The 15,083-nt window shown below is 37.4% G+C and overlaps 2 protein-coding genes across 5 annotated transcripts; one reads left to right on the top strand and one right to left on the bottom strand.

The window, feature by feature from the left end:
• The first annotated feature begins 1,330 nt into the window (after positions 1–1,330).
• On the top strand, positions 1,331–4,544 carry ubxn1 (UBX domain protein 1). Its single transcript, XM_016232273.1, has 10 exons — positions 1,331–1,424; positions 1,946–2,008; positions 2,090–2,143; positions 2,301–2,413; positions 2,535–2,610; positions 2,699–2,890; positions 3,385–3,436; positions 3,549–3,674; positions 3,889–4,066; positions 4,209–4,544. The coding sequence occupies exons 2-10, from the start codon at positions 1,950–1,952 to the stop codon at positions 4,247–4,249; spliced, it is 891 nt and encodes a 296-aa protein (XP_016087759.1). The 5' UTR covers positions 1,331–1,424; positions 1,946–1,949; the 3' UTR covers positions 4,250–4,544.
• A 449-nt stretch (positions 4,545–4,993) lies between these two features.
• LOC107550894 (pre-mRNA-processing factor 39) lies at positions 4,994–14,903 on the bottom strand. 4 transcript variants are annotated; one of them, XM_016232337.1, is made up of 15 exons: positions 14,830–14,903; positions 14,148–14,386; positions 13,948–14,073; positions 13,659–13,777; positions 11,069–11,236; positions 10,597–10,707; positions 10,061–10,133; positions 9,862–9,966; positions 9,183–9,419; positions 8,945–9,071; positions 8,547–8,818; positions 7,004–7,188; positions 5,867–5,926; positions 5,613–5,781; positions 4,994–5,467 (listed from the first exon to the last, which is right to left on the bottom strand). In XM_016232337.1, exons 1-15 carry the CDS (start codon positions 14,885–14,887, stop codon positions 5,393–5,395), a joined length of 2,124 nt encoding a protein of 707 aa, XP_016087823.1. In that variant the 5' UTR covers positions 14,888–14,903; the 3' UTR covers positions 4,994–5,392. The 4 variants fall into 4 exon arrangements, with proteins under 4 accessions (XP_016087823.1, XP_016087825.1, XP_016087824.1 ...); XM_016232339.1 differs by having other exon boundaries at positions 4,994–5,464; XM_016232338.1 differs by lacking the exons at positions 9,862–9,966; positions 10,061–10,133 and adding an exon at positions 10,325–10,429 and having other exon boundaries at positions 10,524–10,707.
• Positions 14,904–15,083: the final 180 nt, after the last annotated feature.

Below are 15,083 nucleotides of genomic sequence, written 5' to 3'. Positions count from 1 at the left end.
TTTGACTTGCATGTTCCATTTCAGCATTTACACCACTAAGACATTATTAAGCCCCATTAAGGCATTAACACATTTTAATTTAAAAAAAAAAAATCTTTAAAATATTGTGAAAAAAATAAAACGTCAGAAATTTAAAACGATTATAATAGAATAAAAATGAAAAGCTAAATGTGTAGGGCGCATTCTACAGAACACTGATTGGACAACAGTGTACTCTTGTGGACACCAGTGGTAATTAGATGGTAAACATACATCTGAGTTGAACAAAACAAACGGATGTAACGGAATCGTTGCTTTATCTCAACTAAAGGAACGATTGCACTCGCATTGAAACGTATTTATTTATTATTAAATAACACATATATCAAATTATTTCTAAATGCACATTTTTTTTTTCATTTTTACAAACCATGTTTTTGTATGACCAGTGATGACGACGTAAAAGTTACATATTTGTAAAGGTATACAGATGCATTATACATTATAATATACAGTTCTACGTGCAGGATAAGGCATCCCATAGGCACAGCGCTTCCGTCACATGTGACTCTCTGCAGGTATCAGCTCCTCCACTGGCACTGCAATACACTTCCACATAGAGTGGCACTACACTTCACTACACTACACTAAACATTTATGCAAACTTTACAAAGTTGCATAAATACTAAATAAAGTACTAATGATAATTGTTAAAAATACTCACCCGTGTATCAAAATGCAGAAACTCAGGTTGAAGCAGCATGATGATCTATTAAAGCACACACATGACGGGAAAAAGGGTGAAAGAGAAAAGAGAGTAAAGAGTAGCATGCGTGATCTCTTGCCATTCAGAAGAAGAATGCCCCAGAGTAAGAGTGTTGCCAGATTAATTATTATGCATTCATCCAATAAGTAACAAGTTTATGAAGCCCTTCCCATACTGCACTGTTTGCACATTCATTTGGGTAACATGTCTTCACCTTAAACACCTTGCAGAGTGAAAATGGACCCTGGTCACTTCTGATGGTTGTATTTGTCATGCATTGTCCTTAAAATGAAACCGTTGCTTAAAGTTATGCAATTTCATGACATGTCATTTCAAAAGATATGGTTAATTGCAAATATATACGTCTTTTCTTTGTAGTGAAATATAGTGGATTCAGGTTGATTGGGACATTTTTTCCCCAGTCATCTCAATGGAAGAAAGTGACCCAGTTATGAATTTACCCTTATTATACGGTAATATATAACTACGATACACATAATAGTTGCTGGTGTTATCGTGTTTGCATTTTATTGTGTCGTTTCACCCTTCTATAGTAGCTAATCATGTGGTAGTAGACCACACAGCACAGGTCTGGTCGCTCAGCAGCAGAGAAAGCGAATTGGTCGTTGCGGCTTTCCGTAGATAGATGTGTGGAAGCAACCCAGTGCTGACAACAAATGTAAGTAGCTGTAGAACGACGTGCAGGGCTAATTAACGATGAAATTAAGTAAAAAATATCGTTCCTGATATTCAAAAGCGCTATTACTTTATAAAGAAAATTCTTAAGCGTTCTCTAGAAGATACTAGTTATGCAAAAGAATAATTAGCTGTTGCTGGAGGCTGTTCAGTGTTAGCCTGCCAGCTAACTGAATTTGATCATGTATCTATCAGTATAAATATAGGCTGCTGCCACACTTATTTTAATTATTTTATCAGTCAGATTTGATTATGTAGTGATGATATGATCATGTCAGCCAGAAGAGTAGAGTCAGTTAATCTTGCTGTTTCGAGCTGCAATGATTTTAGTATCTACCCAACTGTATGGCTTTTTTGTGAATACAAATAAATGATAAAACATTTATAAAAAGCTTTTCTGAAAATGTCTCAAACTCTTTAACTCCAAGGAAGCTTTCTGTTTTATATTTATTTTCTGTTTATCTGTAAGGTGTTGTTATAATGCGTTAATAAACTTATTTTCAGCACAATGGCTGAGTGCACTACGTTAGACAGTCTGCTGGAAATGGGCTTTGACAGAAACCGAGCGTAAGTGATGCTTTTTCTACAGTGACACTGATGTTTACACACTGATCCAGTACTTTCCCTCACCCAGTGATTGTTTTGTAGGGAGAAGGCAGTAGCACATACTGGAAACCAGGGCATTGAGAGAGCAATGGACTGGCGAGTCATCATATTTCTTTTTTTATTTTTATTTTTTGGAAATTGCAACTCAATCTGATAGCCAGATTATTATATATATAATATTTAATTAACAAGAATTTTAATCAATTAAAAAAACGTTTTGGAAGTTGCATTTAACATTTCTATAACTGTACAGGTTAATGGAGCATGAGAATGATCCAGATATAAATGAGCCTTATGTTCCACCTGCTGGAAATACTCTCGGCACCACAGAAGTACAGAGCCAGTCTTCTACAGAAACTTCTGAATGTATGTTCTTCTGATGCTCCTCACTTTCAATTTCATGGAAACATTATTGTCATCGTTTCATCACCCAACACAAAATGTTGCTTTCTCTTTCATTTGTGTCTGTAACCAAAACAAAAAACAGCCACTGAAGTTGCTGAGCAAATGGGAGATGCCAAATCACCTATAACAGAAGAAGAAAGGATGGAACAAGTAAAACGGTTTGTGCTTTGTGCAGCTGACCTTAAAACGTATTACTGTAAAAAGCACACATTTAAAAGCTGATAAAGTATTGCTTTCCCCCCACAGACTGGAGGAGTTGATGAAGGCGAGACAGGAGGAGAGGAGAGAGAGAGAGCGAAAAGAGGAAATAGAAAGAGAAAAGCAGAGAAGGAAACATGGCCAAGAGCTGCTGCAGGTTAAACAGAAGCTTCAAGATGATGAGATGAAAAAGCTAGCGGATCAGCGCATGAGAGAGAAGATGGAGGACAGGCTTGCCAAGTAAGACGAACAGGGATGCAATGCCCGTTTAACTTTGATCAGGCACTTTCAGTAGTTTTCACTTGAATTCAATGGTTCTTATTCTTTTTACAGCATTTAGCCAATGCTTTTACTCAAAGCAACTTAAATCACAAATTGCGAAATCATGCAATTTGTCAAAAGAGTCACCAGTGGTCGTTGTAATAGCAGGTTTATTAGGCAACTAGATTGGGAAGCAAGCTAGAGAAGAGGAGGAATGCAGAGAAGATTCTTCCGTTCTCTACCTGATAAAGTAATTTGCAGCTTGGCATAACTATAAAAATGTATATTCATTATAAAAATGCCAATGGAGTTATAAGACTTTTATTCATTTACATGACTTTTCCAGGCCTAGAAATTCTACTTTTAAAATTAAAAAATTTATGAAAATAATTGGCTCTTTATAGAAAAACCCCTAAAAAAAATAGGGGCCCCTAGTCGAGAACCACTAGTAATAACCTGTGATCCTTTCTCAGGCAGCGAGTTAAAGAAAAGATTGCACGAGACAGAGAGGAGAGGGCACGAAAGGTATTAATTAATGCTTTTACTTTGCCCACTTCACATTACTACTGGTATCTTGTGTGCCTGCCTACTAGTGTATATCAAGTATATAAATAATAAATAACAAAAACCTCTGCAGTTTGGAGGCGGTTCATCAAGCACGGGTTTGTCATCGCCCCCCTCTGAAGCCCCTCTGCAGTCTCCACCTGAGAACCAAGGGGCTCCTCCTCCTGCTAAGAAAGACTATGATGACTGTCGGATACAGGTACTGGCACAAAATCAAGCCACCTTTCACTCATAACGCATTAGTCAGTGTCCAAGTAGACCTGAGGGTCCAGGATGATGTTGAATTAAATAGAAACTATTTTTAAGGTACTTTAACGATGAATGATTCCACATATATATATATATATATATATATATATATATATACATACATGTAAAGTCAAACTCCTCTCTTACCCTCCCTTGGTCATAAGGTGCGTCTTCTAGATGGATCCACCTTGAGCACGGTCTTCAAGGCTCAGGAACCTCTGGCTGCTGTTAGAGTCTATATTCAGATGAACGGGGAAAACGGACAGGATTTCAACCTCATCACCCCGTATCCCAGACGTGTGTACACAGATCTAGACATGGAAAAACCTCTTTGTGAGCTGGGTAAGAACTTATAGAAGGTTGATGTTAACTAGTGATATAGAACTAAAATTATCACAGTTCTTTGTGTCTGAGGAATTAATTTTTATCTTCAGAATTTGTGCTTAACATCTGGCATTTATGGATCTCTTGTTTTATTTGACAGGTTTGGTGCCTTCTGCCGTCCTGGTGGTTACCAAGAAATGAAGCAAAATAATGATAGAAACAAGCTGTTCTTCCAGACGTCAGTGTAAGATCAAACGCATTCTCTATGGAGACTATGAATCAGTGGACTGCTACTGTAATGATTCCACTTAAAGCGCCAAACATGCAATGAATTGATCAATAATTTCATTATACGTAAACCTGTTGATACTGCTTAATAAAGGGTCAAGTGAGTTTTCACAATGATGAACATTGAGAAAGTAGTGTTAGCTTTCTGTTTTGCCACATGGAAAAAATACATTTTCACCAATAAAATCATACTCATCTTAGTTTTATGATTTGAATTTTATATTGGCGTTGGAAGTAAAGGCAAAATCTGTAAACAAACAGAAGCTTCTGAACATTGCATATACAGTGACTATTAGCTCTTAAAATATTCAATATCAAGAATTGAAAAAGGGTTTAAAAACCTTTAACATATCAGTGATAATAGTAGCTTGTATCAGAATTGCACATATATCATATCAAATTACTTTTACTATGTGTTGCAGTGGTTCCTAACCTTCTGATAAATGCACACAGATTGTTTATATACATTAATAATACATTTAATATTAATGATATATTAATAATAGTTTAATAAAAAAAATTAAGGCCCCTGGCTGAGAACCCTAGATGTAAAGCATTAAAAAAGATGACGATGAAAGTCTCTTCAACATCGGTGCAAAGTCAATGAAGTAAAAACTTTATAACATATCTGAATTTAAAAAAATGTTTTGGGTGCATTATAATTTATTACAATTATAAGATGGTGACTGCACAATAAACGGAATTTTAAACATTTAAAATAACTTCGTCGTACAAAATGGTCAACAGAAAAATGTTCACAATACATTTCAGGGAGTCAATAAATTTACTTATTTCACAGATAAATTACTTAAAAAGCATGAACAGGTATATATATATATATATATCTACAAATGCATTTTAGGATGTAAGGTGGCACTTAGTACAAAAAACTCAGGGAAAGAAAGGGTAACATCCTTTAAAAACAATAGGTTTGTACATTTTATCTCTCACTTCTGACACTGGCTCAAGTTACACACTGCTGCGGCTTTTGGAGGATTGAGGATGTGTGAGTGGATCACATGAAGCAGCATCCCAGACCTCTGTTTTTGAAGGGACTTAGCTGGGAGGGTAGTATTGATTGTACTGGTTCCACGGGTTCTGGTAGCTGCCATACCCTTCATACTGTTGCTGCTGAGACACAGGGACAATATTTGTATATAATACACATTTTAAATCAAGATGCATTGCATTTAATCTTTTAAAGCTTTAATTGCCTCCTGCTGGGTAAATGCAGTGCTTTAACAATACAACGTAAATGTGCCATTCAATACTTTACCTGGTACCAGCTGCCATAACTCCCATATGATCCACTCATGTCTCCGCCCATCATAGAGGGAGGTGGTGTTGTCATGGGAACATGAGGCATTGTGGGTGGAGCCGTCTGTGGCACTGTCGAGGCAGATGCATCATCCATTTTGCTCATCTTTTCTGTCTCATCGTTATCACTTTAGGAAAAACAAACACATTTAAAATGCTTTCACAAAACGAAATGTCAAAAGGAGATCTCTGGTTTTGTTCTTTTGAGCTCACCCTTTCTCTGCATCATGTTCCTTCAGCAGTTTCTGGTGCTCCTCATACATGCTCAACACACTGACAATATACAAGACAAATGTTAAGGAACATTTAAAGGGGTCATATGATGCTGCTAAAAAGAACATTATTTGGTGTATTTGGTGTAATGAAATGTGTTTATGCGGTTTAAAGTAAAAAAAACACATTTTCCACAATTTACATTATTGTTTCTCCTCTATGCCCCGACTTTTTGAAACGCTCGATTTTTACAAAGCTCATCGGTCTGAAAAAGCGAGGTGTGCTGTGATTGGCCAGCTATCCAGTGCATTGTGATTGGCCGAATACCTCAAGCGTGAGACGGAAACCTTAGGTGTTACGCACCTACCATGCTGTGATGGCGTGTCCCGGCCGGAACGACAAGACAAAAACATTAAAACCCATTACAAACGAGGCATTTGTTGCATCCAGTGGGGACATAATTATGGCTTATAATGACTTATACTGTCTTTTTACACGTTGTGTTGCATCGCGCCGCGTAAACATAAAACCATGTCTGCATTTGTGACCCACATGTGACGACCGCGGGCTGGACTGCGCTTCATCCACGGTGAAAGCCGATCCGGCGATCCACAGCGCGAAGTTGAAGTATTTCCTCAGCGACCAGCACGGACCAGCTCCAGGCATGATGTAGCGGATATCGTCCTCTTTTGGAAGACCAAACAAAGTAGTTTCGCTTTCACAACGAAACACACAGCGTATTCAGGACATGGTGGCGGCAACAACAATACTACAGCGAGAATAAAAGTTATGCCTTCTTTCTTTGCGTGAACATTTGGGCGGCGTTATGCAAATCTTCCTACATAGTGAGGTAGATATGTGGGGGGCATGTTAGAACGAGCCGTTTTAGGTAGGCGTGGCTGACTCAACTTTTATAAAGAATATCTCTTTGGATTTGAGACTTTAGTCTTTGCAAATTTACAGATCTTCTTTATGCACCAAGAGCTTGTAACACTCCAAAGAGAAAGGAAAAAATAAAATCGCATCATATGACCCCTATAAGTAAACTCAGTAATAATAATACATTTGTAATGTAACATAATATACATGTTTTATCACTTGTGTGAAGCTACCCAGAATATTTTAATTAATTCTGACCTCTGTACTGTGGTCCCAAAGTCCTCAGCAAATTGCAGGCCACGTTGGGAGAAAAGGATTTTGGTCTTTGGGGAGAGAGGAGCAGCAAGGGCTTTGGCCACACACTGCAGAATCCCACCTCCATTAGCCCGCAGATCACCTGACATCTCCAGCTCCAGAAGGTTGTGATACAATCTACCGTTATCCTGAGGATCAAGAGTCATCAAATGTTGGTTTTGTGGTGCATCATATTGTGATAATTTTCTGTAATACCACTCAAAAGTTTGGGGTCGTTACAATTTTATTTTATTTTTTTTAAAGAAGTCTCTTATGTTCACCAAGACTGCATTTATTTAATCAAAAATATGGTAAAAACAATAATATTGTAAAATCGTCGCCTTGGAATTCTAAGGTTCTATGTGACATTTTTGTCAAAATTGAGTTATTCACATATTCTTATTCTGACAAGTTATAATGTAACTTGTTTACATTATGTGAGGTTTCTTTTGTAAGCTGTGTACATTTTGGGCCTTTTTTTTAGAAAAGAAAAAGGTTTCTATCTACAGAAGTCTATGGAACGCAAAAACTTTGAAATCTCAAAACTGCTTGGAATGCAGATAGAACTTTCCAATTCCAAGGTGGCGATATGTTAGTAAAATATAAAATAACTGTTTTCTTTATAATTTTTATATTCATGTTATGGCGAAGCTGAATTTTCAGTGTCACATTATCCTTCAGAAATAATTTCTTCTCTTTATTATTAGTGGTGAAAACAGTTATGTTGATTGTTCCCTCTAAGCTGCATGCGTGCGGGGCCGCACAATTCTTACATTGTGACTGCAGAAGAAATAACGCACAGGACAGAGGCAAAAAATGTGTTGTAGTAGTGTGCAAACTCTACTACATGGGGATGTTTTAGGTAACTAAAAGAATTCACATGTTCACGTTGTTTGAAATGATTTATTTAAAATATTTGTTTTTATATTATATTATATAAGCCTAATAAATAACTGACCTCAAAAAGGGAATTCATGAGCAATAACTGCTTCATTTGTTCATATTAGCTATATTATATTATATTATAAAAGAATTTAACTGTTTTGCATGATTGTTCTGAATTATTTTTAATACAATTTCCTGGTAAGTAACAGCACTGTAAAAAACTGTTTTCTCAAGTAATCTAAAATGTGGGTCATTTAGTTACATCAAGGGTCAAATCAAATATAAATAGCACATTAAAGTTAAACGTTACACACTTTTTGGGTGTGTGCTGTACAGGTCTGGTATGAAGAATGTATTCGCTCAGGTGGCCGAAATGTCTGGGGTTATGCTGCTTAATATTTTTGTGGAAACAGTGATTCTTTAATGAATATAAAGTCCAAAAGAACTATTTATTTGAAATAGAAATATTTTGTAACAATATAAATGTCTTTAGTCACTTTTGCTCAATTTAATGCATATTTGCTGAATAAATTCTTATTCTTTTAAAAAAAAATTTTTTATCTTACTGATGCCAAACTTTTGGATGGTAGTGTGTATAAAATGTCAAACGCTGGTGTTTTACCGGACTCAGCTCTATGGCTTCCTGTAGAACAGTGCGGGCCCTGGAAGGGCTCTTGCACAGCTTATGAAGAAAGCGAGCCAGTTTGATGGAGTAGAAGGCATGGAGTTGGGGGTTGTCTTTACTCTTCTCCACCATCTCCTTCAGCAGTGCCTCCGCCACATCCAAACGTCCTGCTCTCCGCTCCAGACCCACTCTTCTCAGACGCACCGCGGCCAAACCGGGCACTGTCATCTCAAGTGATTCTAGAATACGCTGTGCCTCAGTAATATTACCTATGGGAGGGAAAGGAAATCATGTAATGTACACATTCTGCAGTAGCTGAAACAAGTCCACATTTCTATGAAGTATGTTTTAGATTTTAGGCTAGTCTTTTTTCTATGCTAAACTTATTGTCTCACCATGTTTTTCCTCAAACAAGGCCCACTGAAGGCGGATGCTGTGTTTGTACGGAAGATGGATTTCACAAGCTCTGCGGTACACATTACGCACCTCCTCCAGCCCGTGTGGTGCCAGGTAATGCACATACTGTAACACACATAAATAGCTTACAAAATGCAACAAAAACGTCAACAATATTATAAAACAGATCATCATGATCTTTAATAACTGGTTGTTGGATCTCCCTTCTATGCTTACTTTATTCCAGAATTCCTCATAGAGTGCACAAGCAATGAGACAGCGTTCAAACAGAATTAGTACTCTCTTGTGCCCAGCTACACACTCTTGTTTTGAGCCTTCATGGCCTTCCACAGCAGCCCCTTCAGCATCCACTGCTGCTGTTTCAGCTTCTGCAATCTCCCAGTCCAGATAGCTCTGCCAGGCTTTCAGCTGGGCTCTATCCAGAGGCTTCACATGGAAATAAGGCCTTTTAATCTAGGAAAAAAGGAGAGAAGGAATCAAGTAACAGGAAGGTAAATTGACAGAAACACTTCATACACAAGCCATAAACAGTTCAAGTTTGGGTCAGCAAGATTTTTAGATATTTTTGAAAGTCTCTTTATTCAATTACAATTATTACAATTTTAAATCGCAGTTTTTATTTTGAGAGCATAATATTTTAGTGGAAAATGTTTTTTTTACAGCAGTCTATTCATCTATTTGATAGAAAGGTCAAAAGAACCACATTTATTTGAAATAGAATTTTTGTAACAATGTAAATTATCAATTTAACACATGCTTGCTGAATAAGAGTATTCATTTCTTTCCCAAAAAAAATTTATATACATCAGCCAAATCTGGTGGGTTAGTTAGTTATTTTTATAGATAACATCAGTGTTTCCTCCACCTCTATGAAGCATTTTTCTGAGAAACTTACAGCATCTTCAAAGTTCCATCTCTTCCTGACTTCTGCTTCATTTTGTTGGTACAATTCCTCTCTGCTGGCCATTAGGAGCTCCTGCATCTTCTGCACTGCTTCTTCCTGCATAAAAACATGTTAAAGATTGAAACGATAATCTCTAATGTGTCACATCAATTGAAGAAAACCTTCTATTACAGATGAAAAAGTGAGTTACCGTGTCCTTGCCATTGTCTGCAGGCTCTTCCTCCCCGGGCGGTCTCTCTTCTTCTTCAGCACTGATATCAGATCTCTGTTGAAATAGAATTTTTGTAACAATGTAAATTATCAATTTAACACATGCTTGCTGAATAAGAGTATTCATTTCTTTCCCAAAAAAAATTTATATACATCAGCCAAATCTGGTGGGTTAGTTAGTTATTTTTATAGATAACATCAGTGTTTCCTCCACCTCTATGAAGCATTTTTCTGAGAAACTTACAGCATCTTCAAAGTTCCATCTCTTCCTGACTTCTGCTTCATTTTGTTGGTACAATTCCTCTCTGCTGGCCATTAGGAGCTCCTGCATCTTCTGCACTGCTTCTTCCTGCATAAAAACATGTTAAAGATTGAAACGATAATCTCTAGTGTGTCACATCAATTGAAGAAAACCTTCTATTACAGATGAAAAAGTGAGTTACCGTGTCCTTGCCATTGTCTGCAGGCTCTTCCTCCCCGGGCGGTCTCTCTTCTTCTTCAGCACTGATATCAGATCTCTCTTTTTTGGCTTGAATCTGGCTCTGTTTGTACTCATTCCTCACTTTACTGTACTCCTCAGGGGACAGGACGTCCTGAGGCGGGTGGGAGGTTAGGTGAGCTTTCAGTCTGACAGAAGAGACAGAAATTCAGAGAACATCAGCCTTGTTCAATGTAAGAGTCATCATGATTTTTATGGACTCTGAAAGCAAAAGAATTTTTGTGATATTTTGGTGATCTGGATTTGATGTGCTTAACTGCAGGTGTTTGACAGTTTACCAATTAGGCTTTTGTTGATGCATTCAGCTGCATCTAAATATAAAGGGGGAAAGAGATCACAGAATATGAGCGTGAGAAGAAATGGTAACAAATTCTCACAAATCCATGCGTGTGTGTGTGGTATGTGGATTATGTGCCTCAAATCTGAGGAGTTGTGCGAGGAAAAAAAAGTATGTTAACACATAACATTTGATCTATTTGTATAGCGTACTTTTCATAATGTGTGTTGTAGAGCTGTGTGGGGACCCTCAGTACTCGGTCGTAGACGCTGGTAATGAAATTCAGGTTCCCCTGCTCCTTCTCCCACTCGGCGTACAGATCCCACAGCCTGTCTGAATGGAAGTCCCAGCCAGCGGCTGCAACTGCCTCCTCAAACACACTGAGCAAAGGACAGGACATTACTTTTCATGCTATATTGTTTCTTGAAATGTTTTATTGCTGTAAAGAATAATGTTTCAAGTTACCATGAAATCAAAATTGATTTTTTTAAAGATAAGTTTTAACGAAAGTCTGGAATACCCTCACAACTTTTCAAATCTGAACAGATTTTAAAACACTAGGCATCATATACTTGTCAACTTGTAAATGATTACAGAGAAAAACTGGACATCCTACACTAAATGACTGAGGAAAACAGACTACCACGCCTTCAGATTGTTCTGAACACGACAAACTAATGCAGAAACAAACCTCATTGCCAGGATATGCATGACAAATGAAAACAAAGTGTGTTGTAAAATTGATTAAAAATATCAATCATGTCTGATATCCTTTGAGAGGACGAATTCATAGCCTGATGCAAAAAACACAAAACACTTCTAACTAGTGTCGCAACTAGTGTCAACTTGTACAGTCTGTTAATCGGGGCAATAATCTGAGTAAAAATTATGCAGTGTATTGCAGCCTCAATTGTGCATATTTGCTTTAACTGTTAAGGAGAATAACTGTATTGTTAAAAGTATTAAAGGGATAGTTCACTCAAAAGTGAAAATTCTGTCATTAATTACTCACCCTCATGTCGTTCCAAACCCGTAAGACCTTTGTTCATCTTTGGAACACAAATTAAGATCTTTTTGATGAAATCCAGGAGCTCTCAGACCCTCCAAAGACAGCAAGGGTCCTAACACGAGGTCCAGAAAGGTAGTAAGAATATCCTTAAAATAGTCCATGTGACATCAGTGGTTTTCTGGACATTGATTGTGGTAGGACCCTTGCTGTCTGTGGAGGGTCAGAGAGCTCTTGGATTTCATAAAAAATATCTTAATTTGTGTTTCAAAGATGAACAAAGGTCTTACGGGTTTGAAACGACATGAGGGTGAGTAATTAATGACAGAATTTTAATTTTTGGGTGAACCATCCCTTTAAGACAGTGTATCCCAACCAGGGTGCTGTCTGTCAAGAGCAGGGGTGCCATGTAAAAAAAATAATTTTTAAATATTTTTAAATTGCTAAAATGTTCAAAAAAGCATCTGTTATATAATATCCATTTCTGATGTCGCCAATAATTAGAGATGCACCGAAATTTCGGCTGCCGAAAATGAGTTTCATGTGGTGTGACGCTCTGCGTATTATCCCGCTCTATGCGTGTGCGCTCCACTCAGTCGCTCCACTCGTATACTGTTCATGCGAATCGGAACAGCAAAGTCCACTCAAAAATTGAGCTGACAGGAAACATCGATGTAGTACAGTATTGTTTCTGTCTGCAATAGCCTACTGTGCTGTAACAAGGTGTGGTAAATAGGCAACTCTGGTAGCGCTGCCCTCTCATACATTGATCTGCTAACCGCTATGTTATGCTCACATGTTCTGATAATAATAGCTTTCTAGGACTAAATATTATTTGGATAATTGGTAAAAAAAAAAGAAAGTTAAATATCTTAACCCTACTGTTAGACCTACCTGAAAAACTAAACATCAATTTATTTAATTCGAAGGCCTGTCGTTATTTTTTTATTTGTGCTATCATTATTAATTTCTTTATTTGTTCTTATTTTATTACTGACTGCTTACTTGTCATTTTTTATTCAATTCAAAGTTTGAAATCAATCTCGTGCTACTGCAACAAAATTACCCCACTGTAAAATTAAAAAAACATTGAGTGAGCAAAAATTTGTGAGATAGCTAGCTATAATGGTAATTAAATAATGTTTACATATGTATAAAAGCCTACATTAAAATCTGTCATATAAATTGGTCTGTTCATTAGAAATTAGCCTACTGATTGCCCCCCATTGATGGACAACATTTTTTAATAATATTAAAAATATCTGTATGACATTATATTCTGCAGTTCTTCCCTGTTTTACTGAATATCTATACTTTTCAAATTATCATATCGAAGTTAGAAATTCAAATATTGTGACAAAATTGATTTTGTAGGGTGCCGGAAGTTTGTTAAAATTTCCAAAGGGTGCCGCGACTAAAAAAAGGTTGGGAAGCACTGCCTTTATGATATCGCATTAAACTTTGAAAGTTTAATCGCATTAAACCTCCATTTCCTCTTTGCTTGTTGTAAAAACACTTGCTCAATTTGTTTCTGGTCAGATAGAGCTTTGACAAAGATGCAACTTATGTTACTCAACAAACTCCACCTATATACTATCATCATGTCTCTCCTGCCTCTTGCTCTTCCCTTGCAAAGTTAACTTGGCATCAGTGCAGACTGACTTTCAGACAAAATCTGTTATTTCCAGGAGGAGAAAGAAAACTAGTAACAAACTGGGTCTAACAATATCATAGAACAAAAATGGAAGCTGAAATTGCATCCTGGAAAAAAAAGGCTGGAAGTTTGTCAGTGGTACCTGCGGATGCGCTGTGTTGACTCAGGCAGGTTCATGTTGAGCGTTCCCAGCAGCAGGTTGATGTAGTGAATCCAGAGATCAACACTGAGAGGGACTGCCTTCAAACCTCGTTCACACACCTGTCAAGGGACCCAAATACAGCTTTACATCTCCGCTGCCATATTATGTACAAATTTCTCAAAAAAATAAGAGAAAAGTGAATACAATAGTATGCCAAGTAATTTTATGTTTTGGGATTGTTCTTGTTCTTTTGTATTTGACTGAAATGTCCATCTATGCATGTTCTCACCTCTTCAGCCTTATCAACGTGACCGGCCTGTCTCTCAAGATCCGCAAACTTTTTCCAGTAACCGTAACACAGAGGATACCTCAGCAGAAACGCATTTAGGGCTTGACGGCAAGCTCTCATGTGGCCCTGCAATAAATAATGAAAAATTTAAAACCAACTAACATTTTGGTGCCGCCCCAATAACGAAACAACACATTCACCTCTTGTTCACAATACTGCAGGAGGTCTGTCCAGCTGTTGAAATCTTGAGGATTGTCGCTGGTAAGTTTCCAAAGTCTCTGAAAGTCTGGAGGCATCTCTCCCTCTTCCTCCTCTTCTCCTTCCGCTGTGTAGGGTGTTGTTGGAGCGCCTGTGTCCCCTCCATCTGCACCACTCTCCGCTGACTCCTCAACATCTGTCTTGGGAAGGTCTGCAACCTCAGGCTCATAAAGCTCTGTCACTGAAAGCGATGTATTGATAAAACAGACTACGGTTTAATTCACTGTATTGAATTAGGTTATGATGCAGAATATAGGGGTAAGAATAGTTTATCCTACTCAACATATCACAGTTAGTAAAACTGAATCTCGCTATAACCGTACTGGACACAAAGTGTTACATATTTTGTTGACGAAAGGTGATTCATTAATTATCCATTTATAAAGGTTAGTCTGCAACTTAATCCTCGTATTGAATTTAACATAAATGTGTCAAACAACTCTTACGGGATAAAAATGCTCAAGTTTGAATCAGTAAATCAATGGTTATTTAGATCGCTAGCTATTTTATGAAGACGCGCTCGTGTAATAACTGATGCATAAAGCGTTTAAGAAATGAATACGACAAACTATTCACACATGCTTAAAATCTCGGTGTTTTATTAGGTAACTTTTAAAAGGAAACCTGAAGGGTTTGTGAGTTCCCCGTTGTTGCCCAGGTCCTCTGTGCCTTCCGCCGCCATTATTGACCACACAACAAATGACGCATATAAAGTGCGACCCCTGCTCTTTCATTTTACTGTCGCAGTAGATTGTCGATAGCAAGGTAATCATCATGCCGCTGCTGTATGATCCCATAAAATCTCGAAGAGAAAATTAAAGTGTTACAACTGAGTGAAAGTGACACATTTGAAATGTGTACAAAAAAACAGACTGGAG

Source organism: Sinocyclocheilus grahami, unplaced genomic scaffold (assembly GCF_001515645.1).
Source record: "Sinocyclocheilus grahami isolate Dianchi unplaced genomic scaffold, SAMN03320097.WGS_v1.1 scaffold409.1, whole genome shotgun sequence".
Classification (NCBI taxonomy): Eukaryota; Metazoa; Chordata; class Actinopteri; order Cypriniformes; family Cyprinidae; genus Sinocyclocheilus; species Sinocyclocheilus grahami.
Note: the sequence above shows the minus strand (reverse complement) of the source record. Positions and strands in the feature narration are given on the sequence as shown.